General features: G+C 36.6%; 1 protein-coding gene across 11 annotated transcripts; it reads left to right on the top strand.

Annotated features, from left to right (window-relative positions):
* Positions 1-30: 30 nt before the first annotated feature.
* LOC127873713 (serine/threonine-protein kinase Nek2-like) lies at positions 31-26,138 on the top strand. Of its 11 annotated transcripts, none has more exons than XR_008046344.1 (10): positions 277-709; positions 2,195-2,291; positions 2,749-2,966; positions 4,946-5,183; positions 6,739-6,948; positions 7,422-7,599; positions 12,256-12,352; positions 15,478-15,566; positions 17,701-20,511; positions 24,233-26,138. XR_008046344.1 is itself a non-coding variant. In XM_052417669.1 (9 exons), exons 1-9 carry the CDS (start codon positions 118-120, stop codon positions 17,988-17,990), a joined length of 1,428 nt encoding a protein of 475 aa, XP_052273629.1. In that variant the 5' UTR covers positions 31-117; the 3' UTR covers positions 17,991-22,276. The 11 variants fall into 11 exon arrangements, 2 of the variants coding, with proteins under 2 accessions (XP_052273629.1, XP_052273628.1); XR_008046339.1 differs by lacking the exon at positions 24,233-26,138 and having other exon boundaries at positions 17,701-19,311; positions 19,604-22,276; XR_008046338.1 differs by lacking the exon at positions 24,233-26,138 and having other exon boundaries at positions 17,701-19,450; positions 19,597-22,276.
* The last annotated feature ends 16 nt before the right edge of the window (positions 26,139-26,154 follow it).

Here is a 26,154-nt window from a genome sequence, read left to right as displayed (position 1 = left end):
GTCTTCTTATTTAGATCCAAACAACAAAGATATCCAATCAACGACTGTTACACATTTTGCGGTAAATTCAAAGAGAAGCAGGTTTTCTTGAACAGCGATACACGTTTTTGACGCGAAATGGACAATCGGTAATGGTTTTTGTCCCATACATTGTCAGTAAATGTACATTAAGAAGCATTTTATTTTAGTTTGCTATCGTTTAATGAATATAAGTTTCTGCAAGTCAAGATTCAACATGTTTCTTGCAGTTGTTTACTTGGTCTAAAAATAGATCAATACACAACAATCAACATGTCCTGTCATGCCATTTCAGCATTCGCCACCTTACACAAAATGACATTATTGGTTATCTCTTTCAAGATAACTTAAAACGACTTGGGCACAGTTTTAAAATAAGAGCATTATTGAAAAACAAGTGTTTTATCTCAATATTTTGAGTTTATTGGAAACTTTATATTTTATACTGATTTATTTTATGAGCAATTAAAAAGGGCTTCAAGTTAAACTTAAACACAATAGTATTGAATATCATATTTCACAAATAATTTATGTCTTTAACAATGGAAACAGGCTCAAATAGCAAAGTCAGTGGACTTGAAAACAAATTACATGTCACAAATGCAAATACAGACATGGAGGAGGTTGGTTTAAGTGAAAAAATAAGACCAACTTCTGTGCATAGGTCATCGTCAGCAAGATCTTTTCAGTCGTAAGTATGTTTGTTCAATATTGTAACATTGTTATTATATTTTTATGAATCTTGATGTTGTGAAATAAGTATTTGCTTCCTCAGCAGAGAAGAATATTGATTTTACAGTTGTGTTCAACGGCATACATTATTTTTATTTACCACTGCATTGTGATAAATATTTGTCACAACATGCACCAAAATTGAGACTTTGTCTGGTGGTCTTTTTAGCTTTGTCAAAGAAGTAATCATGGAAATGGTGCTCACTTAAAATTAGTAACTAAAGGGGTCCTGTTGTCTCGTGTCTCAAACAGTCTGCATAGGGTCCCCACTCAGATCCTTCTGACAATTGGCTGCCAACTTCATGGCTCTTTGACTGTAGTTTTCTTGTTATACTTACAAAACATTGTTAATATAGATAAACAGTATGGCAAAATAATGCTGACTGGGTCATTGTCGACCTGAAATGGCCCACAAGTCACCAGGGGGTGACTAGAAGCCGATTCATGACACCCTGGCTATCTAGAAAAGTATGAAGAGCCTCTCCTTGTCGGATTTACATATTTTTTGTGTGGCCAGTGAAGTTATTTTTAAATTTCTCATGACCAAATCATGTATTTTTTGTTGAAAAAGTAAAATTGTTGCCGGGGGTGAATTTATGCTGATTTTGATGGTGACTAGAATCGGCTTGAAGTCATCCCCGGGTGACAAGAATCGGCTTCATGTCACCCCCAGGTGACTACAATAGGCTTCATGTCACCTGGGGTGACTAGCGTCGGGTTGAAGTCACCCAAGGGTGACAAGAACAGGCCTTTTCCACTCCATTATGGGAAAACGCCACACTGAAATTTTGGGAATTTCGTGTTGTGAAAAAACCCATTTTGGGGAAAAATTAATTGCAAAACTGGCTCAATTGGGAAAAATAATCGTAGTAAATAGTGTTTCTTATATTTCAAAGAAGCCGTTAACTGGACAGTGGTAAATAACGACTATTTTGATAACATATTATTAAAATTTTACAAAATATTATGATTTTTTTTATCTGATTTTGGGGAAAGGGCCTGGCCTTATTTGAGGGGAAAAAAATCGCGCGAAACGCCAGATTTTGGGGAAAATAAGGACTTCTTAAATAATCAATTTAACATATTTTACTGTTTTTAAAACAAATTCAAGGCAACAGATAATTTAATTTTGCAATATTTTTCTGTTTTCTACACATGATCAGGTTAACTTATATATTTAAAGGTTTAATTTTTTTTATTTTTTTATTTTATTGTTGTTGTTTTTTTAATTGGGAAAAAACAACAACCAGATTTGCATTGGGAATGGGGCCGATATTCTGACCCGTGGCATAGGGCGGAAAAGGCCTGAAGGATCAGGTCCTCCTGGTCACCCCGCGACTTTTGGGCCATTTCAGGTCGACAATGACCCATTGAGCCAAAATAATAGATTATTGTTGATTTTTTTTAAGACATTTATATGTTCATCTTTGGTTGTACTTTTAAGGTCAAAGACTGCTCTTGATGATTTTGAAGTGATTTCCACTATTGGAACAGGATCGTATGGCACATGCAAAAAGATCAAAAGAAAAAGAGATGGAAAGGTAAGCAAGTCACTGTCTAAATTATTTGACCTTCACTGTCCATTGAATGAGTTGCAAATGATCATTTTGCCTAATCATGCTTGTACATGTACTGACGATAATTATCAATTATTTCCAGATATTGTTTTACTTTCAAAAGTATTGTGAAAGCCCGGAGTTGTAATAAACAATTAACATACTCATAGTTTCGGGTATATATTATAATCCTGGTATAATGTTTTAAATAATGTTATATTATTGACTATCTTGACTAGACTAGGCATGAAACAAATATCATTTTTATCATTTAAAGTGTCTTGAAAGATTAGCTAAATTTGTTAACAACTGTTTTGTTTTTCTGATGCTTAACTTTATTTGGTAACCCATCATTTAATTATTATCATTACATGTTTGGTGTCTCTGCAATATTTCCTGTATCAGTTTATACAGAGGTACCATACATTTGATTCCCATGCAGGTTTTGGTGTGGAAGGAGCTCGACTATGGAGCCATGTCAGAGACTGAGAAGCAGATGCTGGTCTCTGAAGTGAACCTGCTGAGGGAGTTGCGCAGTCCGTACATCGTCAAGTACTATGACAGGATCATCGACCGTGCCAGGACCACCATCTACATCATCATGGAGTACTGCAAGGGGGGAGACCTCGCCACCATCATTGCTAAACACAAACGTGACGGGTAACCTGTTCTGCACTTGACAGAACATCAATATAAATACTATGATTAAAAACTTATAGGTCATAACTGAAATGTTGGTGTCTGACAAACCAAGGCTTTGTCTCACCATTATGGGAATGTGACCTATACACTTGAAATAAGGAATTTACTTTTCAATATACAAAAATTTTGTGGAAAAATGAAAAAAATACTAATGTTTAATTTATACTTTTTGAACAATTATCAATTATACCTGTATAAAATAGAAATTCCTAAGCCTCGATGAAATGGATATTCAAACTTTAAAACAATTAAATTCTACACATTGATAGGTTGTTTTTCAAACAGGTGAAAGTAAAACCATCAGTTTAGAATTATGGTACTGCCTTTGGGAAAAGATACTTTTTATGCCCCTGATCGAAAGATCGGGGTTATATTGTTTTTGGCCTGTCTGTCTGTCTGTCATTCATTGTGTGTGTCCCAAAACTTTAACCTTGGTTAAAGTTTTGCGATAACTTTTGAAATATTGAACATAGCAACTTGATAATTGGCATGCATGTGTATCTCATGGAGCTGCACATTTTGAGTGGTGACAGGTCAAGGTCATCCTTCAAGGTCAAAGGTCACAAAACAAATCAAAGCGGCGCAATAGGTGGCATTGTGTTTCTGACAAACACATTTCTTGTTGCAATTGGAAATATGACCAAATAACCGCTATAATGTCTGCCTGAACACATATTCTCAGACCTTAGACAATGGCCAGTCAAATTCAGGGCCCTCAATCTATCAAATCTGCCACCGAATTTTGGTGGCAGTCCCCCACCTGAAAAGTATACTTTTTTCCCCTTTTGGGGAAATAGAAAATTTTTTAAATAGAAAGATGTGTCTCATGATTATTATATATCAATTCTATTTCAATTTAATCTTTCAAACATACTAAATTATGAAAAATGCAATGAATATAGTGCAAACATGTACAAATGTAATATCGAGAGAGTAAGTAAAAAAATCCCGCAAATGGGAAACGCCGCTAAAATTCCCCCTCCTAAGGGCTGCGGACCCCTTCCCCCAAAGTAGTGTGAGGGCCCTGAAATTGTACAAGTTCCAGTTAAAATCACCAAAACAATGACCCTCTTTAATTACCCCACATTCAACTTGCTTGTTATGGACTTGAGGTTTTGGCAAACAATGATAGTGGTATTCTCTATTCTGTATGTCATGGTTTTAAAATGTTTGGATTTGAGCCTTGCTCTGGGGAAATTTCGCTTTTTGCATGTGCATACAGTGTTGTCCCATATTACTATAATTAGCCTGTGGCAGTGTGCAGACCACGCAGACTAATAAGGGACACACATTCCACGTCGTGGAGTTTTCCTTTTAAAAGTGGTATCTTCAAAACAAAAATCCAGTCTAGGCTAAAAGTGCTTTCTGATTAGCTGTTGAGCACTGCATAGGCTAATCTGGGTGGACACTTTAACTCTTTCAGTGCTGGAACGGAATTTTGAAGGCCTTTGCAAACAGTTTGGATCCAGATGAGACGCCACAGAACGTGGCGTCTCATCAGGATCCAAACTGTTTGCTATTCTGATAGTATTCTTTGAAAAAAAATCGAATAAAATGCTAATTTAAGAAATACAGCAGATGACATTTTAGCAGACGACAAATTTCCCAGCATGCAAAGGGTTAAACACTTAGTCTTTCATCAAGCCTAGTTTACCAGGAACGAGGCTCAATTGGAGGATAAATAGGATGTTTATTATTTAACTCAAGAATGGCTTTGTCAATACATGTAAACGTTGTATAGATTGGAATAGCCATAAATTGGAGTATACATAGGGCATAGTTTGATGCTAAAATTTTAATAGCAGTCAGCACGGGCTAATTTGGGATGAAACTTTACGCGGATGCATTAAGCCCAGTTTTCTCAGAACGAGGCTTAATTACTCCTGAAAGCCAACTCTTATTCTGTGCTTATGCTGACCATGTCTGTGTGTTTGTAGGCAATACCTGGATGAGGAGTTCATCTGGAAGATACTGATTCAGCTGACTCAGGCTCTACAGGAGTGTCACCAGCGCAAGAATGGGCGCGCTGTGCTGCATCGAGACATGAAGCCGGCCAATGTGTTCCTTGACACGGACAGGAATGTCAAGCTGGGAGACTTTGGGCTCGCCAGGGTACTGCACCACGAGACCAGCTTTGCGAATACCTATGTGGGAACACCTTATTATATGAGCCCCGTAAGTTTTGACACAAGACCAGCTTCGCTAATGCCTATGCAGACATAGCAAAAGACTGTCACAATTTACAGGCCAAACAGGACTACAAGGAGAAATAATTTACAGGCCTCAATTTTAAGTGTTTATCTAGGAGGGACATTGCATAGTAAATTAAAAAAGGGCATTTTAGCGTGTGGTTGATTTAAGAATCGGCAATAATAGTGTGAACAGCCTGATTTAAAGAAATAAATTAAGCATATTTTTTAATTTGGGGGAAATATTTACACATATGAAAATGTATAATTGAGTGTTATTGATGTATTTAAAAAAGATTAATAGGTATATATTTATTATTTTATACATTTACCTTTAAATATCTTCAATTTCACTAACATTACAGTAAACTGTATTGAGTGACAAACATAATATAGCAGTATATGCACATGAATCCTATTATACACAGATCCAGGAACATATAAATCAAATAATGTTTGTCTGTTTCCATTTTTGAAGGATTATCCTGTAAGAAGTATTTTTTGCAAGTAGAATAAACTACAAATTACAAATTACTCCAAAAAGACTATTTCTGTGAAAGTCAATACATATTTGTTTATGCCCCCGGATCAAAAGATCGGGGGTATTCCGTTTTGGCCTGTCTGTCTGTCACTGTGTCAGTCAGTCGGTCATTCATTGTGTGTGTCCCAAAACTTTTACCTTGGTCATAACTTTTGCAATATTGATGATAGCAACTTGATATTTGGCATGCATGTGTATCTCATGGATCTGCACATTTTGAGTGGTGAAAGGTCAAGGTCATCCTTCAAGGTCAACGGTCAAAAAATAAAATAAAAGCGGCGCATAAGGGGGAATTGTGTTGCTGACAAACACGTCTTTTGTTTTTTATGAACATTTGTAAATTGTATCTAAAACTTATTCTCCATCGTTGAATGAGCTAGGCTTTTTATAAATGCATACTTATGATATGATTCCATCCTTAATTAGATATTTACTTGTCATTTTCGCTGTGCAAGGTAATTTCTTTTGATTGTCTGCCATGTGGAATATTTGCGACTTGAGTGCAACGCAACAAAAAAGACTACTTTTGCAAACCAATAGTTTAGCTGTATGTCATTCTGCGTCAATTCAAGATGCTCTGTTAATGTTTGGAATAATTATTGGAATATGTTGATGCTGCAGTGTACTTCTCACGAGATTAGACGAAAATGAATTTTTAATGTGCGGAAATATGAACCGGTAACCATGAAATTATGTTAAGAAAACTGCAAGTGGGTTACAATTTTGAAAGCAAAAAGTACCGGCCAGTAAGTCTGACTATCTTGCATTTCACCGTCGGCATTTTTAATTGTTCATCGGCAATTTCCGACTGGCTTTTGCCATGTTCGATGTTCCTTCATTACCTAAATCACATATGAAATGTGAACACTCACATACTTGTTTGGAACTTGTGAACAAGCATATACTCGTTAGGAACTTGTGAACAATTTTATACTTGTTAGAAACTTGTGGACAATCGTATATTAATAAGGTTACTCAATAAATAATTGTATACTTTAAGGAACTCGTCAACAATCAATCATACAATGAGAAGAGTGACATCTGGTCTATGGGCTGTGTGCTGTATGAGCTGTGTGCCCTCCACCCTCCCTTCACCGCCTCCAACCAGACTGAACTTAACAGGAAGATACGCCTGGGTGACTTCAGTCGTATACCTGCTTGCCTCTCTGATGATCTAAACAATGTCATCTCCAAAATGCTCCATGTTGAGGTTTGGTTATGCCTCTAACTTAATGAAATCTTTAGAAAATTCTTTGTGACACATACATAATTATATAAAACAATAGCATTAGTATATGAGCCGCGTTCTAGATAAACTGAGCTTAATGGGTATGGGTAATGTGTCCCACATTAGCCTATGCAGTCCATGTGTCCCACATTAGCCTGTGCAGTCAGCAATTCGCTGACCAAGTTTCATAACTCTGACCTGCAATGTATAAAGATTATGCCCATTTTCTGCGTAGACGTGCACTATCTATATAACTCTGTAACTACTTAAGCATACATACCAGACGTCCCACTTTTGGGCTGTTTGTCTTGATATCCCAATATGAGACAATTTTTCCAGACAATCTTAAACAAACGATGTAAGTTCTATAATAAGACAATATAATAAGCTATTTAAGCTCTGCCTGGCTAAACTTACCATCTCTAATCCTTTTATTGTCCCCTATTAACAACCAGGTGTCTCAGAGACCAAGTATTGAGGAGCTGTTAGCGGACCCCATTGTTTCCGGGAGGCGGTCCCGTATGGAGAGGAAGCTGTCCTGGCAGCAGCAGGGTGCGGGGGAGCTCCGGGCATGGGAGACGAAGTTACGAGACCGGGAACGGGACCTGGAAGACAAACAGAGAGAATTGGAACGTAAGTATAGTAAAACTCTTGGTTGGGGATAGAGAGAACTGGAACGTTAGTGAGGTAGTACCTTGGTTGGGGATAAATAACAAAGAGACCTGAAACATTCAGTGATTTTTTTTCGCTTTTTATTTTACAGCCTGTGCCTTTTGGATTTAGTAAAAAAGCGCGATAGTCCATGCAATTGGGAAAAAATAAACATTTATATAATAATCTGATTATAAATTACAGTTTACCAATATTTATAAATGCATGCTTTCTAAAATTTATATTATAAGTGCTAGAGATTTAAGTTGCTTTATAATAAACTCAATAAACCAATTATTGAGTTTATTTGAAAATTTTGTTATATTTTTGGGGAAATTTTGGTAAGATTTTTGGGAAAAAACAGCCTTTTTCTCCTTTTTTCAATTTGGAAACAGCCTGTAAGAGGCTGTAATTTTGGGCAAAAAAAATCACCTTTGTTGGGGATAAATAACAAAAAGACCAACATGTTAGATGTTAGTTAGGTAGTACCTTGGTTTGGGATAAATAACAGTTTGTACCTTACAAATAGAGAGAGCTGGAGCATTAGTATAGTAGTACCTTGGTTGAGGATGAATGAAGAGAGAACTTGAACGTGTGTATAGTAGTGCCTTACAAACAGGAAGAACTGGACCGTGAGTATATTAGTACCTTGGTTGAGGATGAATGAATAGAGAGCTGGAATGTGAGTATAATAGTGCCTTACAGACAGGGATCTTTTTTTTCCGGTTTTGTCGGTCCTAGACCGATTGGGGTCATGAAAGACCGATTGAAAATCCAAACAGTGCCCCAGATAAGCTGCGTATCTGCGTCTTTCACCCTATTAAAATGTTTAAAAACGCAAAGAAATAAAATATCATGCGTATTGGTAACGCAACCAAATTGACGTTTACGCAAATTCTTCAAATTTGATGCGTACGATACAATAGCTTCGATCGGAAAATGCTAAAATGCTTTGCTCATTTTGGTTTTTTTTTTTTGGAATTATTATCGTAACGCGGCGACTCTTTCATTCAGCAAGCACCAGGATGACGGAGAAGGAAAACAGCTACAATTATTCAAACGCTCTGCAGACTAAATTTCATAGTTAAATAAAGTGTCTGACCAAATCATTTACGACAACATACATCCGTTTTCAATCTGACTTAATCCGTTGCTCATTGTGCATGTATTTGTAAAGCGTCTGTAATTTCAGTTTCTATTACTATGCCAAATAACAATTTCAAAGAGAGGTCGAGGACGTCCGCGATTGTTGCGCAAAAATATCAGGCGATCGCAAACTTGTTTGAACCAAGAAAGCAAGAGTCAATAAGTGCCGAAACATTCATTTGATCGATTTTGATTATATGTTTGACAGTTACACAAATGTCAGTTAACATCATTGTTTTAAGTTTAAATTATGGAAAGTTTCAAGGATTAAATATGTTATGAAACATCAGTTTATTTAAGTTAAATAAGAAAGTTTACCGTTGTATTGAATCAATACAAGTGTGCAGCTTCATCAGAAGTATAGCAGTAATGATTTTAAGGTATGCATTTTAATAACTCAGTTCACCCTATTTCAAGAATGAAATCACCCTATTTTTCAAAATCAATGGGTGAAAACCCTATTTCCTAAATAATTATCTGGGGCACTGTCCCAAACAGTCGGTCCGATTCTGTTTGCTAAAATTCCAGTGTCATGAAATCAATAACACAGTGCACATGCTAACACACCCTAATTACGTTCTTATCTCAATAAGGTGTGATAAACCATTCGCTGCAGTCTCTAAACCGGTCAGGACCAGTTTATTGCACGTCAGCCGACTAGTATAAGAGTATGACCCCAAGCAGCGAAGATTCACCCGGTTGTGTATTAGTCTTGCGTGAATAACCGCGTGTCAATATCAGTCGATAATTTCAATGGCTTATACCTAGCACACTAAGCGGTCTGTAATGTGTACTCGTTGGCGATAAAATCGTTGACAGTTACTTCGGAGATGAAAACCTCGATGTTATCTATGCATAGTTATCCTCGTTGAAATTGTGCCTTTCATGCATGATAAAGTAAACTTTCATATATAACAAAGAAGAAAATCGAATATTCTGCAATAATTGTGGGCAGACCTTATACACTGAAAGCACGCGCTGTAACTAAACAAAACATGCCGATACATTTTCCACAAGCATAATAATACGGCAATAAATGAATGAAAGTCGCGGATCTGATCGACAAAATAGCAGAAAATTATTATTATGGGCGGAGCTTCACATAAAATAGTACACAAGAAAAATAATGTGCTTTGTATAAATCTTTAGTAAAAATCGTGTTAGAATAAAAAGAATTCATTTACTTTATTGTTTGTTGTCGAATAACCCACGACCGGAAGTTTCGATGCGTGGTTTAATCCCTACGCGTCTTAACTTTGGCAGTGGGTTATTCGACAACAAACTATAACGTACACAAATTATTTCTTAACTATTTGGTTTTGTTATTGTCAGTAGCCAATCTACGCACATACATTTGTTTGGTTAAGTGCATGTTTGTAAGCAATTATCGAGTCAACTATTTAAAACATCGGTATAGACTTACAAAGATTAATAATATTGACAACGATTAAAAAAAGTCAGATAAAACATCACACAGTGACACAAAACAACAATGAAATAGCAAATGATAAAACCAATTGAGAAAACTCGCATGTTCTGTTAAAAAAAATGCCTAAGGGAATTTAACTTGTACATTTATCATACCACCTTCATGAATGGCAAAATCAATGGTATATATTTTAACGTAATTTGTCATGATTTCGGATATAAATTTTCGGACACTTTTTCCCCATTTAAATCCAGACCAATTGATGTTGCGGAAAAATATGATCCCTGCTTACAAAACTGGAGCTTTAGTGTGCAGTGATTTTTTTTTGCCCAATTGGGAAAAGTACTGGTACCAGCCAAATAGGGACAAAAACAGAAATTGGAAAAATTTTGCATGCGGAAATCTTAATATTGGGAAATTGGTATATTTTATTTGTTGTTTACACAAAATTGATAACTAAGTGTTTTCAAGTTGTCAAAATTGTATTTTCTGCATAGGGAAATTAATTTTATTTTTTGAAACTGTCCATTGGGTCTATTTGGACAGCAATTGTGAAATTTTTAGTTTTTTTCTCATTGGGTACGTGCCGTTTTCTGGTACTTTATGGAGAGGGGAAAAAATTGCTGGTTTAGTAGTACCTTTGCGGAGGATGAATGAATAGAGAGCTGGTACGTGAGTATAGTAGTGCCTTACAGATAGAGAAAACTGGAACATTAGTATAGTTGAACCTTGGTTGGAGATGAATGAATAATGATTAAATTTAGATGTTGTTCAGTCCACACAGGCTTATCAGGGACAAAACTTTTGCCATATACTGGACTTTGGTAAAGAAGAAACTTCCATTCAACGAAAAGTTCCATAAAAGCAGAAAGTATTGTCCCAGGTTAGCATGTGAAGTATTGTCCCAGTTTAGCATGTGAAGTATTTTCCCAGGTTAGCATGTGAAGTATTGTCCCAGGTTAGCATGTGCTTCTGCAAAGGCTTATCTTGGATGATACTAAACGCACATGAATTAAGACCGATTTTTGGAAAGCTTTGGTCATTTAGTTGTTGCTATAGATATGTTATTAATTGTGCAACAGGAGAGTGGTCCTTAAAAAAAACTCACTTGACCACCTGTGGAAAACAGGGAAAATATTTGTTCAATCCCGTCATGAAGTTTGAACAAAAATCTGGAAATATCAGGGTTCCGGCTGTTGATTGCTTTTTGTCAGTGGTGGATATTTTTCAAAACATTGTTTTCTTTTCGTACCTTTTACTTAATAGACAAAAGAGAAGCCAATTAACAATTTAATGGCAGTCAATTACTGGAGCTGATTAAGCCAGTGCAAACGTGCCCCTATAGATTTGTTTATTATCATATCATTATTTGGCCTATTGTCGCTGCAAGAGCAGGTGTGAAAATAATAGCTTATCTTTTGCCTCAGTTTTCCGTTTCACAATATTGATTTTTAATCTTCTGACCAGTTATTATTTTGCAACAATTTATTTGCCACAGGTAGGTATTTAATTCAAAACATTGAAACAAAGGGCATACAATTGCATTTTGGGACATGTGTCCTTTCATTCCAAAACAATGCTGACCTTTGGAGAGCTAGAGTAAACTAAGAGGCAATTGTATACATATTTATTTCAGAATCTTATTACACTGCCTGACCTTATTCATGATGCATTTTTATTATGAATAATGATTTGATTATTCAGATAATGGCGACAACTTTTTTAAGTGGGGAAATTAAGTGGCGACAACTTTTTTAAGCTAGCCGGAACCCTGAATATTTAAGGAATTGTATGATCAGTTTAAAATACTTAAAATGGATTAGTTAAATTAAGAATTAATTTCATAATTTTTCAATAAGTCAATTAAACAACCATATCTGTGTAAAATAATATGTTGACAATATTAAGAAAAGGGCTGCACATGAAATGTTGATGTAAGTTAAATTTAGACATATAAATGACTTCATAAAATCTAAATTGGTAATTAAAAGGAAAACAATTTATTGATGCTGAATTTGTTCATCCTTTCAATTTTAAATTTACATATTAAAATGTATTTTTAGGTCGTGAGAAGGAACTGAACATCCGTGAAAAGTTGGTTGAAGACAAGGAGAAATGTGCGTCAGTACGAGAGAAACTGGCGGAAGAGAAATATTCTAGGTATTGTTTGTGTGATTATAATATCATTATGCACGAGATAATTTAAATCAAATTTCAACACATGGGTTAATTGCAAACTTAAATTTCTGTTGCCAGCTCCAAACGTCAATGAGCACAGATGTGAAAATATATCTTAAAATATTATAAATTCAATTGGAAGTCATTTAAAACAAGTATTATAAAAAAACAACAACATCTGAATATTAAGAATTGAAAGTGGTGTTGTTTTTATGCCCCCAGAACCTATGATCTGGGGGCATTAAAATCGCACTGTCTGTTAGTTAGTCAGTTAGTCCGTCCGGATAAGATTCTGCTCAATAAGTCAAGCAATTGTCATCAGATCTTCACCAAACTACATGAAAATGTGTAAGGCAATAACATCTAGATCAAGTTCGATAATCAGCCAAATTGACCCAGACACTCTTGAGTTACGGCCCTTGAATTATGGTAAAATTGTTTTTTTTTCTTGTTTCTGCTCAATAACTCGAGCAATTTTCATCAGATCTTCACCAAACGTCATAAAAATGTGTAAGGCAATACCATCTAAGTCTAGTTTGATAATCGGCCGAATTCACCCAGACACTCGTGAGTTACGGCATTTGAATCATCGTAAAATGTTTTTTTCTCTCTTTTCTGCTCAATAACTCTAGCAAATGTCATAGAATCTATGCCACACTTCATGAAAATGTGCAAGGCAATAACATCTAGGTCAAATTCGATAATCTGCCAAATCGACCCAGACACTCCTGAGTTACAGCCCTTGAATCATCGAAAAAAAATGTTTTTTCTCGTTTCCGCTCAATAACTCAAGCAATTGGCATCAGATCCTCACCAAACTTCATGAAAATGTGAAAGGCAATAACATCTAGGTCAAGTTTGATAATTTGCCAAATTGACCAAGACACTCCTGAGTTACAGCCCTTGGATCATCGAGAATTTTTTTTATCGTTTCCGCTCAATAACTCGAGCAAATGTTATAGGATTTTCGCCACACTTCATTAAAATGTGTAAGGCAATAATATCTAGGTCAAGTTCAATAATCAGTCAAATTGACGCAGACACTTGAGTTACGGCTCTTGAATCATAGAAAAATTGCGTTTTTTAGCTCGACTATTATATATGAAATATATATAGTGGAGCTATCCAACTCATCCCGGCATGAGCGTCAGCGTAAGCGTGCAAATGTTAAAGTTTTCGTACCACCTCAAATATTTTCAATGTCCTTTGACATATTGCTTTCATATTTTGCAAACTTCTTTACCAACATGACCCCAATCTAAAAACAAGCGCAGACAACTGTATCAAGCATTTTGTAAAAATTATGGCCCTTTTTCCATTTACAATATGCATATTACTTTAGTTACATTGCCATAAATTCTTTATTTATGATCAGATTTTATTAATACTTTGACAAAGCAACACTTACCTGAATACCACAATGGATTCCACCCAAACAATACCCCATGCCCCAACCCAGAATCCCTGCCCCCCCCCCCCCCCCCCCCCCTCTCCCCCCAATTTTTTTTTTCTCTTTTTTTATTTTTGAAAGATCATCTAATAAAAGACCACACCCACATTATACCCCCCTCTCAACCCCCTATCCCCCCAAAAAAAATTTTTTTTTTTTTCCTTTTTTATTTATTTACTTTATTTTTGAAGGACCATGCAAACTTCCCACCCAAGCGTTTGCTATCAAACTTGAAATAAAATGTTCAATAGATTGTGGAAAATATACCTGAACTATTACCTTGACCTTATTGAATAATTTGAACAATTACCCCATGATGGCTTACGTTATACTGTCAAGCACTCGAATAGTCGAGCGCACTGTCCTCTGAGAGCTCTTGTTCTCGTTTCCGCTCAATAACTCAAGCAAATTTCATAGGATCTCCGCCACACTTCATGAAAATGTGTAAGGTCATAAGATCAAGGTCAAGTTCGATAATCAGCCATATTGACTTAGACACTCCTGAGTTACGGCCCTTGAATAATTGGAAAATTGAGTTTTTTACCTTATGTTACGAAGTTGTGCATGTTGGATTGTTATTATCCTATATCAAAACTTAACTTTTTTATGCCCTCGGTAGGGTGGCATATAGCAGTCGCACTGTCTGTCCGTCCGTCTGTCCGTCGCACTTTTGCGTTTAGTTTTTGAAAAATGCGTTTAGGTTTCGAAAAAGCATTTTTTGGGCGCATATGTCTTCCGATGGAGACAGCTCTTGTTTCCTCAAATTTTGACAATCATGTCTGAATAGTGTTATAATTTCAAAGATAACATTTCAATTTCTGAATTGTGTAGAAATCTTTGGGGAAAAAATTGACACACATGTTGGGATTTTTTTTCAGTTGTATGAATAATACAAAGCGTGCTGTATGAAAATGTGTATTATCCCTTTTCCCCTCAGAAGCAATGTGAATGGCTTTGTGCAAACAGCTTTAAACCAGGACAGCCTGCAATTAACTCACAGTCTGTTCAGTTTATATGCTGTTTGCTGCTCATCAGTATCTTAGGCTTTGAAATAAAGCCATAAAAACTTGAATCTAGTAAGAAAGGTCTCAAATTAAATATAACTTTCCAAGGGACTACAAATGCGTCAAAATACGTATCTAAGTGGTAAAGGGTTAAATCACGCAAAGTTTTGTGGTGTCATAACCACATTACAACTGCTCATCAAGAAGACAGATGTAGAGGCATATCTGAGACTTTACTGTTCATGAACGTCTTAAGGCTAATTTTCTCACAGCCCAGATATTTGGATATTATGCATTTGCTCTGTCAGTATCTATGCTGTCAGCTGCGAGGAGCTACACTGTTCAGATATGTCCTTAGGCCCATTTTCCCATGATGCAACTCAAGCAATCCAGGAGTTATGCGTCTCGATCTGCAAAAATAATGGACTTAATGCATGCGTGTAAAATGTCCCAGATTAGCCTTTGCAGGCTTATCAGGGACTACCCTTTCTAGTTCTTCTTGTATTATATATTTTGTTTAAATGGGGTTTCTTCTTAAGGAAAATTAAGTCAAGGCAGAAAATGTTGTCCCTGATTAGCATGTGCAGACTGAACAGAATTATCAGGGACAACGAGTAACGCACATGCATTAAGCCCCATTTCCATCAATTCAGGGCTGAGGCATTACTGCTGGACTATGAACACAAGATGTGTATGGACATGGACAAGCTGCGGCTCGGAGATGGGGCGGCAGCCATGTCAGGTAAAAACCAGGCCCTGCTGTCTCCCATACAGCGTGTAAAACCTCTCAGACCACATTTGGATAGGAAGGAGTAATGGCCTACAAACTGGCCCTGTGCCTGTTCACAATGGAATGTGTCGCGTTTACAGCTGACTTGGATATTGCTTTAATATTTATTCTTTCTTGAAGAGTTTATATTTTTCACAAGTTTGTAATGTGCTTTGCATATTAAATGTTCCTAGATGAGTTGATATTTTTCACAAATTTGTCATGTGCTTTTGCATATTAATTGTTCCTTCAGGAAATTGTATTTAGTTCATCAGTTTGTGATCTATGATTGTTTACCTCATTTGACTTTTCGTTGAAAAACAGTGCTTGATGTCATTTAAATTGTGCTTATTTGCTTACTGCTTTTCATTATTTTTGTGTTACCTATTGTGAGAAACTGGTAAGTTCAATTAAGTTGTTCTCATCAAGTTATGGTAATAATCACCCTCTTTGCATGAAGCATAAATCTGTAAGTCACCTAAATTTATGGTTTTTAGTTTTTCAGCACATATTACAACAGGCCTGGTGAAATTGCCAGTCTGCCGGTCCTGACCGGCAGATTTCTATTTGGTCCAACAGGTTAAACAAGAATGTCGGTCCTGGCGACCAGCAAAATGTGAAATAAATGCAAACGAATCTTATTTTTTTCCAAGTTGAAAATTCGAAGAGGAAACCGCTTACTACATCATGAAAATGAAATCGCTCATTGTTTTGATGTTTGCAATAAGTTTGTTACGTACAATTACCAAATCCAACTGGTTACACAACACCTACTTCAAACTCAGTAGCAAAATCGGCAACTGCATTCTAACAAAAAAGATCTTAATAGCTTTGACATATTTTTCGAGTAGATAAGGACATTAAAATATGAATTTCTTTATGAAGAATGGCTTTAAAAATGTTGTTTATTCAATATAAACAATGTTCTTGTGATATCTTTATAACATGCACTAGGTCTCCAAAAAAGTTATCATTTTACATTGTACAAGTTAGCGTCAGTTAACCACAATTTTGTTTTCGATCCTTGTTCATACTTTATTTTACGTTGTTATAATGCCTAAACAGATATCATTGGTCAGTTAAATATAGTTTGACCAATTAGATGCCCTAGCTGTTACATATTTCGTCATCATCCAATATGTCGTTTTTATGTTGTTGTTTTTTCGGTCTGGCTAAATTTTTTACGGACTTGCACATTTTCTGAAATGCCTGTCCAAATGACCGGCGATTTTTTCCAATTTCGCCAAGCCTGTAACAATTGCATGAAGTTCTTTACTGGTTAACTACATGTATAATATGTAAAAATGTTTTGCCCGGTTATTGAAAATAAGCCACGCTCTTGGAAAATGTAGCTTTATGCATGAGCGTTAAGTGTTGTCCCAGATAAGCCTGTGCAGACTTCACAGGCTTATCTGGGAGGACACTTTATGGATTTCAGCTACAAGTATTTAAAACAGGATGTTAACTGAAACCGAGACTATTCACTGCATGCCTGGATCACCAATGATTTTACTAAGCATCTGCTGCCAGTAAATTATCAATTACCAGTAAACTGTTATTGTAACCAAGTTGTTTGCAAATGTTTGGCATTGGCAGCATAACTTGTTCACCTTTTTATGTTCAGCCTACATGAATTGATTTTGATTTTAAAAATGCAAATAAATGAAAACCCAGTTGATTATACATGCACCTCTTGCAAGATATTACTTTACACTTATGTTCCATTCGCATCTCATAATGAGCAAAAGTAGTATTTAGCCTATGTATTAAGTCAGTGATAAAATTAAGCATTTTTCCCATTCCAGCCCTAACTGACTTCTCTAAATCCAGTGTAAACAAAAATCAAGTCCAGTTCAGAATAAATCTGTGCATGATTTATGGACATATTTCATTCAACCAATGTGTAATGATTTTTTTTAGAGTTTAAAGTGTTTTCACTTTAATTCAATTTATCCTCGTTCTAGGAAAATAGGCTTAATGCATGTGCTTAATGTGTCATCACAGATGAGCCTTTACAGTCCGCGCAGGCTCATAAGGGAAGACACATTCTGTCTAAACTTAGTGTTCAATGTGGATTCCCTTTAATTCAATTAAGGTTGTGTTGCAGATTTATCGGGTGATGGTCTGTCCTCCTGCCTTACAAAGAGAAAAGACGGCGACACTCCCAAGAAGAAAGTGTCCTTTGATATGTACGGCAAGGAAAACAGTCGCCTGAAGGACCGCTACCACGACCCTCTGTCCAAGTATTCTGACTATGATAGTGCCTACATCCAGGATCTGTTGAAACGACATGATCTCAAGGATCGGTTGTACCACATGAAGCATGGGGCAATGGATATACGTCGTAGTGAAGACAGGTCGGGGGCGCGCTCTAGAAATCTACTGCTATTCAGATAGCAAGGGTTTGGTGTTGGGAAATCAGTGTTAAGTCTGGGAAAACTGGGCTCAATTCATGTGCTAAAAGTGTCATCCCAGATTAGCCTGTGGAGTTTGCACAGGCTTATCATGCACAACACTTTCTGCCTGCACTGGATTTTTGTTTAGAGACATCCTTTAAACCAAAAATTCCATTGGACTACACAAGCTAATCTGGGATGCCACTTTACGCTCATGCATTATGCCCAGTTTTCCCTAAACAAACCCAAATCAGTGTCTGGTCTGGTGTAGCTGCACCTTGTGTTGAATATCAAATATCATGGTTGTAATTTAAATAGATTTTGTTAATTTAGGATATTAAGTATTTTGTATTTTTGAGAGTATTATTTATTTAATTATTATTAATGTACAAGACTGACTTACCATTGAGCTTACATTCTGTTATTTTTTACATTTTTGTGCCTTAAAATCATGTCACAAACGTGCTTTTAATATTAAGTTTACATAATTGCCTTTTTTTAGATGATTGTTTTGAATGCACGAGTGGTCAACAATATTTTCACAAGAGAAACCAACACATTAAAAAAAATGTTTGTCTACTGCATTTTTAGCTCACCTGATTGCTCAGGTGAGCTTTAGTGACCGGTCTTTGTCCGTCGTATGTCTGTCCATCCGTTAACATTTGCTCGTAAACACTCTAGAGGCCACATTTCTTGTCCCATCTTCATGAAATTTGGTCAGAAGCTTTGTCCCAATGAAATCTCGGCCTTGTTCGAAACTGGGTTGTGCCGGGTCAAAAACTAGGTCACTAGGTCAAAAAAAAGAAAAACCTTGTAAACACTGTAGAAGTCACATTTCATGCCCAATCTTCATGTAACTTTGTCAAAATGTTTGTCTTAATGATATCTTGGTTGAGTTCAAAAGTGGTTCCGATGCGTTGAAAAACATGGCCGCCAGTGGGCGGGGCAGTTTTCCTTATTTGGCTATAGAGAAACCTTTTAAACACTCTAGAAGTCACAATTTTTGCCCAATCATCATGAAAAATCGTCAAAACATTTGATCAATTGATGTCTCGGACGAGTTCGAAAATGGTCGAGATCGGTGAAAAAACATGGCCGCCAGTGGGCGGGGCATTTTTATGTCCCCCACTATAGTAGTGGGGGACATATTGTTTTTGCCCTGTCTGTTGGTCTGTCTGTTGGTCTGTTTGCGCCAACTTTAACATTTTGCAATAACTTTTGCTATATTGAAGATAGCAACTTCATATTTGGCATGCATGTGTATCTCATGAAGCTGCACATTTTGAGTGGTGAAAGGTCAAGGTCATCCTTCAAGGTCAGAGGTCAAATATATGTGGCCAAAATCGCTCATTTTATGAATACTTTTGCAATATTGAAGATAGGAACTTGATATTTGGCATGCATGTGTATCTCATGGAGCTGCACATTTTGAGTGGTGAAAGGTCAAGGTCATCCTTCAAGGTCATAGGTCAAATATATGTGGCCCAAATCGCTTATTTTATAAATACTTTTGCAATATTGAAGATAGCAACTTGATATTTGGCATGCATGTGCATCTCATGGAGCTGCACATTTTGAGTGGTGAAAGGTCAAGGTCATCCTTCAAGGTCAGAGGTCAAATATATGTGGCCCAAATCGCTTATTTTATGAATACTTTTGCAATATTGAAGATAGCAACTTGATATTTGGCATGCATGTGTATCTCATGAAGCTGCACATTTTGAGTGGTTAAAGGTCAAAGTCAAGGTCATCCTTCACAAGGTCAAGGTCATCCTACAAGGTCAAACATCATATAGGGGGACATTGTGTTTCACAAACACATCTTGTTCTCTATATGTATATAGTGGCAGTTTCCCCTTTTTGGCTATAGAGAAACCTTGAAAACACTCTAGAAGTCACTTTTTTTACCCAATCATCATGAAAGTTGGTCAAAACATTGGTTTTATTGATATCTCGGACGAGTTTGAAAATATTCGGGATCGGTGAAAAAACATGGCCACCTGTTGGCGGGGCATTTTTCTCTATATGTATATAGTGAAAACGTGAACACAGTAGAAGTCACATTTTTGGCCCAATTTTCATGAAATTTGCTCAGAACATTTGTTTCCTTGATACGAGAGTTTGAGTTCAAAAATGGTTCCGGTCATTTGAAAAACATGGCTGCTGGGAGGGGGGCAGTTTTCTCATTATGCCCCCCCCCCTTTCGAAGAAGAGATGGTATATCGTTTTGCTTATGTCGGTCTGTCCTTCCACCAGATCGTTTCCGTATGATAACTCAACAGCGCTTATGCCAAGGATCATGAAACTTCATAGGTACATTGATCATGACTCGCAGATGACCCCTATTGATTTTCAGGTCACTAGGTCAAAGGTCAAGGTCACGATGACCTGAAATAGTAAAATGGTTTCCGGATGATAACTCAAGAATACTTATGCCTAGGATCATGAAACTTCATAGATACATTGATCATGACTCGCAGATGACCCCCATTGATTTTCAGGTCACTAGGTCAAAGGTCAAGGTCACGGTGACCCAAAGCAGTAAAATGGTTTTCTGATGATAACTCAAGAACGCTTATGTCTAGGATCATGAAACTTCATAGATACATTGATCATGACTCGCAGATAACCTCTATTGATTTTCAGGTCACTAGGTCAAAGGTCAAGGTCACGATAACCCAAAATTGGAAAATGGTTTCCGGATGATAACTCAAGAACGCTTAGGCCTAGGATCATGAAACTTTATAGGTACATTGATCATGACTCGCAGATGACCCCTATTGATTTTCAGGTCACTAGGTCAAAGGTCAAGGTCATGGTGACCCAAAATTGTAAAATGGTTTCCAGATGATAACTCAAGAACGCTTATGCCTAGGATCATGAAACTTAATAGGTACATTGATCATATCTCGAAGATGACCCCTATTGATTTTCAGGTCACTTGGTCAAAGGTCAAGGTCATGGTGACCTGAAATAGTAAAATGGTTTCTGGATGATAACTCAAGAACGCTTATGCCTAGGATCATGAAACTACATAGGTACAATGATCATGACTCGCAGATGACCCCTATTGATTTTCAGGTCACTAGGTCAAAGGTCAAGGTGACCTGAAATAGTAAAATGGTTTCTGGATGATAACTCAAGAACGCTTATGCCTAGGTTCATGAAACTTCATAGGTATATTGATCATGACTCGTAGATGACCCCTATTAATTATCAGGTCACTAGGTCAAAGGTCATGGTCACAGTGCCAAAAAATGTATTCACACAATGGCTGTCAAGGTCACGGTGACTCAACTTAGAAAAATGGTTTCCGGATGATAACTCTAGAATGCTTACGCCTAGGATCATGAAACTGCATAGGTACATTGATCATGACTCGCAGATGAAAAAATGATGAAACTTGACCAGGATGTTTGTCTGGACAATATCTAGGTAAAGTTTGACATTTGGTTAAGATTGAATGAACCGACTCCTCTCAGGTGAGCGAACTAGGACCATCTTGGCCCTCTTGTTACATTTAAACACAGGGAACGTTTCAGGATTAATTATATTATGAAGTCAAAATCATAAGTCATTCAACATATTTTAAATTTAGTGTGGACGAATAATTTACTGTATAACATTCAAGACCAGAAAACAGTATATCAGTGCACATTATCAATTACTTTCACTGTTATTTTTTGTGTTGAATTAGTGAATTTTAAATAACTCGTGAGGTTTTGCATTGAATCTTTATTACACATGAAAGTATCGCGAATGTTATTCCTTACGTTTTTTTTAGCGTTTTTTTTTTTAAATAAATATTTCTTCATTTTATACTGTGTAATTTGATGAGTTCTATGTTTGCCTTGCATGCGCATGAATTCACAGCGACATCGTGATGCCTTGTAACATTTTCTTCCAATTGATTGATGTGACTTCTTCCATTTCTGTTTGTGATATTGATAAATGGTAGTTACAGCTAGACTTGTACTGAATAATGAAAAGGAGTCAAATGTAAACTGACCTATATGGATAAGTGAAGTAACATAAATATGTGAGGAGAACTGAACATGTTCTTTCAAACTGTTGAATATTGAAACTATTTTAATTAATGAGCAACAGTCAATCTCATTCTGTATATTCATATTACAGATATTTTGCTGTGATTATGGAACACTTGCCAATGCATTCCGTCCACACATTGTGATCAATAAATTGTGCTGAAATATATGTAGATGAAATTATATTATTAAATTATACTACCTAACAAGGTTGGTGTTGGAAATAAACTGGAGATTTGCATGTGGTTGTTAAACTTGTTTGGCTTCAGGAAGAAAAATGTGTGTTGTTAGTTTATCCATCATTGATAATTCTGTTTTCAGTCCACTTCTAATCATTAACCTCTTAATGCCAAAGTTATGACATTCTCCTTGGAGTGACAGCACACAAGCGAAAAGAAGCCGGACACAGATTGTAATGATAATGAAATGAGATAAACAATTATATTCTCCATTCAAAATTAACTTGAATTCAATGGGGTTTTGCCAAATGCCTCAAAATGTTCACTATAACCTACAATTCAACATATAAGTTGAGTGGCTTCCAACTCATTCACGGTTGTATTGCTGACTGTTCATCTATCTGTTCATTGTGTTTACAAAGTTCTTTTGCACAATCTCTCATTTAAATTTGAAATACTAGTATATGGATCTAAAAATTGCAATCCACATGTTGTCCACAATAAGATCATGTACACGTGGACAAGGTGCATAGGTGAAAGTTTACATCCTGACTGTCAGAGGTCACAATGTTTACTTCACCCCTGCCAAAGATCACAATTTGTGCTTTGCTTGCCAGGGCGATTAACTTGGTCAGGAATTTTGTCTCATTCAGCGAAAGTTCTGAATAGTGAAACAATGGTAATTCTAGTCATCCTCCTGTTTACCAACAAGAGTGACCCCGCTCGTGTCAAAACAACTATTTTATATTCAATGCAGGTAACCTGCTTGACTTTCCAAACTATCATTTCTATTTGAAATAAAATATCCCATTTTTTAGCTCACCTGATTGCTCAGGTGAGCTTTTGTGACCGGTCTTTGTCCGTCGTATGTCCGTCCGTCCATTAACATTTGCTTGTAAACACTCTAGAGGCCACATTTCTTGTCCCATCTTCATGAAACTTGGTCAGAAGCTTTGTCCCAATGAAATCTGGGCCGAGTTCGAAACTGGGTTGTGCCGGGTCAAAAAACTAGGTCACTAGGTCAAAAAAAAGAAAAACCTTGTAAACATTGTAGAAGTCACATTTCATGCCCAGTCTTCATGTAACCTTGTCAAATGTTTGTCTTAATGATATCTTGGTTGAGTTCAAAAGTGGTTCCGATCCATTAAAAAACATGGCCGCCATTGGGCGGGACAGTTTTCCTTATTTGGCTATAGAGAAACCTTGTAAACACTCTTAGAAGTCACAATTTCTGCCCAATCATCATGAAAATTGGTCAAAACATTTGTTCAATTGATGTCTCGGATGAGTTCGAAAATGGTTGAGATCGGTGAAAAAACATGGCCGCCAGTGGGCGGGGCATTTTTCTCTATATATATATTGTGGCAGTTTTCCCTATTTGGCTATAAAGAAACCTTGTAAATACTCTAGAAGTAACAATTTTTGCACAATCATCATGAAAGTTGGTCAAAACATTGGTTTTATTGATATCTTGAACGAGTTTGAAAATGGTCGGGATCGGTGAAAAAACATGGCTGCCAGTGGGCGGGGCATTTTTCTCTATATGTACATATAGTAAAAACGTGAACACAGTAGAAGTCACATTTTTGGTTCAATTTTCATGAAATTTGCTCAGAACATTTGTTTTCTTGATACGAGAGTTTGAGTTCAAAATGGTTCCGGTCAGTTGAATAACATGGCTGCTGGGAGGGGGGCAGTTTTGTCATTATGCCCCCCCCCCCCTTTCGAAGAAGAGGGGGCATATTGTTTTGCTCATGTCGGTCCACCAGATGGTTTCCGGATGATAACTCAAGCTTATGCCAAGGATCATGAAACTTTATAGGTACATTGATCATGACTCGCAGATGACCCCTATTGATTTTCAGGTCACTAGGTCAAGGTCACGATGACCTGAAATAGTAAAATGGTTTCCGGATGATAACTCAAGGACACTTATGCCTAGGATCATAAAACTTCATAGATACATTGATCATGACTCGCAGATGACACCTATTGATTTTCAGGTCACTAGGTCAAAGGTCACGATGACCCAAAGCAGTAAAATGGTTTTCTGATGATAACTCAAGAACGCTTATGCCTAGGATCATGAAACTTCATAGATACATTGATCATGACTTGCAGATAACCTCTATTGATTTTCAGGTCACTAGGTCAAAGGTCAAGGTCACGATGACCCGAAATAGTAAAATGGTTTCCGGATGATAACTCAAGAGCGCTTAGGCCTAGGATCATGAAACTTTATAGGTAGATTGATCATGACTCGTAGATGACCCCTATTGATTTTCAGGTCACTAGGTCACGGTGACCCGAAATAGTAAAATGGTTTCCAAATGATAACTCAAGAACGCTTAGGCCTAGGATCATGAAACTTCAGAGGTACATTGATCATGACTCGAAGATGACCCCTATTGATTTTCAGGTCACTAGGTCAAAGGTCAATGTCACTGTAACCTGAAATAGTAAAATGGTTTCTGGATGATAACTCAATAACGCTTATGCCTAGGTTCATGAAACTTCATAGGTATATTTATCATGACTCGCAGATGACCCCTATTTTCAGGTCACAAGGTCACAGGTCAAGGTCACAGTGCCAAAAAACGTATTCACACAATGGCTGTCAAGGTCACGGTGACTCAACTTAGAAAAATGGTTTCCGGATGATAACTCTAGAATGCTTACACCTAGGATCATGAAACTTCATAGGTACATTGATCATGACTCGCAGATGAAATAATGATGAAACTTGAACTGGAGGTTTGTCTGGACAATATCTAGGTAAAGTTTGACATTTGGTAAAGATTGAATGAACCGAATCCCCTCATGTGAGCGAACTAGGGCCATCTTGGCCTTCTTGTTTCAATTTTATTCTTGCAAACTATGTAGTATTTCCCTTCCACAAACCCCAGTGTTATAAAGGACACTGTTATAAGTGACTTTAATTTAAAGTACAAAAACCATTGCAGTGAACTATTCAGAAAATAACAGGGAAAGAAGTTGGAATTTTAACTTGTCTGTAGTCTCAGTTCTGGCATAGACGGATTAGAATGTATTTTGAAATTGTTTAGATCAAAGGTTGTGACAATTAGTCCATCTTTAAATATACATTAAGAATAAATTGATTAAGGTTTTAATGACTGTCATAGTAAACTTACATTCAAAACTAGCCTTGTATTATTGTCCCCTACCGATTTCACCGGAGGGGACTTATAGTTTGCGCTCTGTGTGTCCGTCTGTCTGTGAGTCTGTCACACTTTTCTGGATCCTGCGATAACTTTAAAAGTTCTTAATATTTTTTCATGAAAATTAATACATGGATAGATGGCAATATGGACATTATGCACGTCATTTCATTTTGTTCCTACATCAAAAATTATGGTTGCTATGGCAACAAATAGACTAGAAATACTGCTGAAAATGGTGGTTTTCTGGATCCTGCAATAACTTTAAAAGTTCTTAATATTTTTTCATGAAACTTGCAACATGGATAGATGACAATATGGACATTATGCACGTCATTTCATGTCGTTCCTACGTCAAAAATTGTGGTTGCTATGGCAAACAAAACAAACAAAAAATCTGAAAATGGTGGAATTTCTGACAATGGTGGAGCCGGTAGGGGATAATATTGCTTGACAATAGCCTTGTTCCTTTTATATTTCCACATAAAATAACATGTTAAGGCAATAATGATTTTATTGACCGAGTATGAACCTGGGCTGGTATTCACAAAGCTTAAGTACATTATAACTTATGTTGAACTGAGAATCAAATTGTGTTCAATAAGAAAACAACTGTTTTCTGATAGTTTAAGGATAATCATTATAGCAATATTTACTTGTTGGAAACATCTGATTTTTATACAACATTGCCAGAGGCTTAAGGAATGTTAGGAATTTTCTAAAGTTTAGCTTAAGGAACTTAAACTTGCCTATTGTGAGAT

The sequence above is a fragment of the Dreissena polymorpha genome, chromosome 3 (assembly GCF_020536995.1).
Source record: "Dreissena polymorpha isolate Duluth1 chromosome 3, UMN_Dpol_1.0, whole genome shotgun sequence".
NCBI lineage: Eukaryota > Metazoa > Mollusca > Bivalvia > Myida > Dreissenidae > Dreissena > Dreissena polymorpha.
Note: the sequence above shows the minus strand (reverse complement) of the source record. Positions and strands in the feature narration are given on the sequence as shown.

Coding starts and splice junctions, on each gene's coding strand:
- LOC127873713 (XM_052417668.1), top strand. CDS start 549: ATGTCTTTAACAATGGAAACAGGCTCAAATAGCAAAGTCAGTGGACTT. Junction 7,600..12,255: donor CAAACAGAGAGAATTGGAAC/GTAAGTATAGTA, acceptor ATGTATTTTTAG/GTCGTGAGAAGGAACTGAAC. Junction 15,567..17,700: donor TGGGGCGGCAGCCATGTCAG/GTAAAAACCAGG, acceptor GTTGTGTTGCAG/ATTTATCGGGTGATGGTCTG.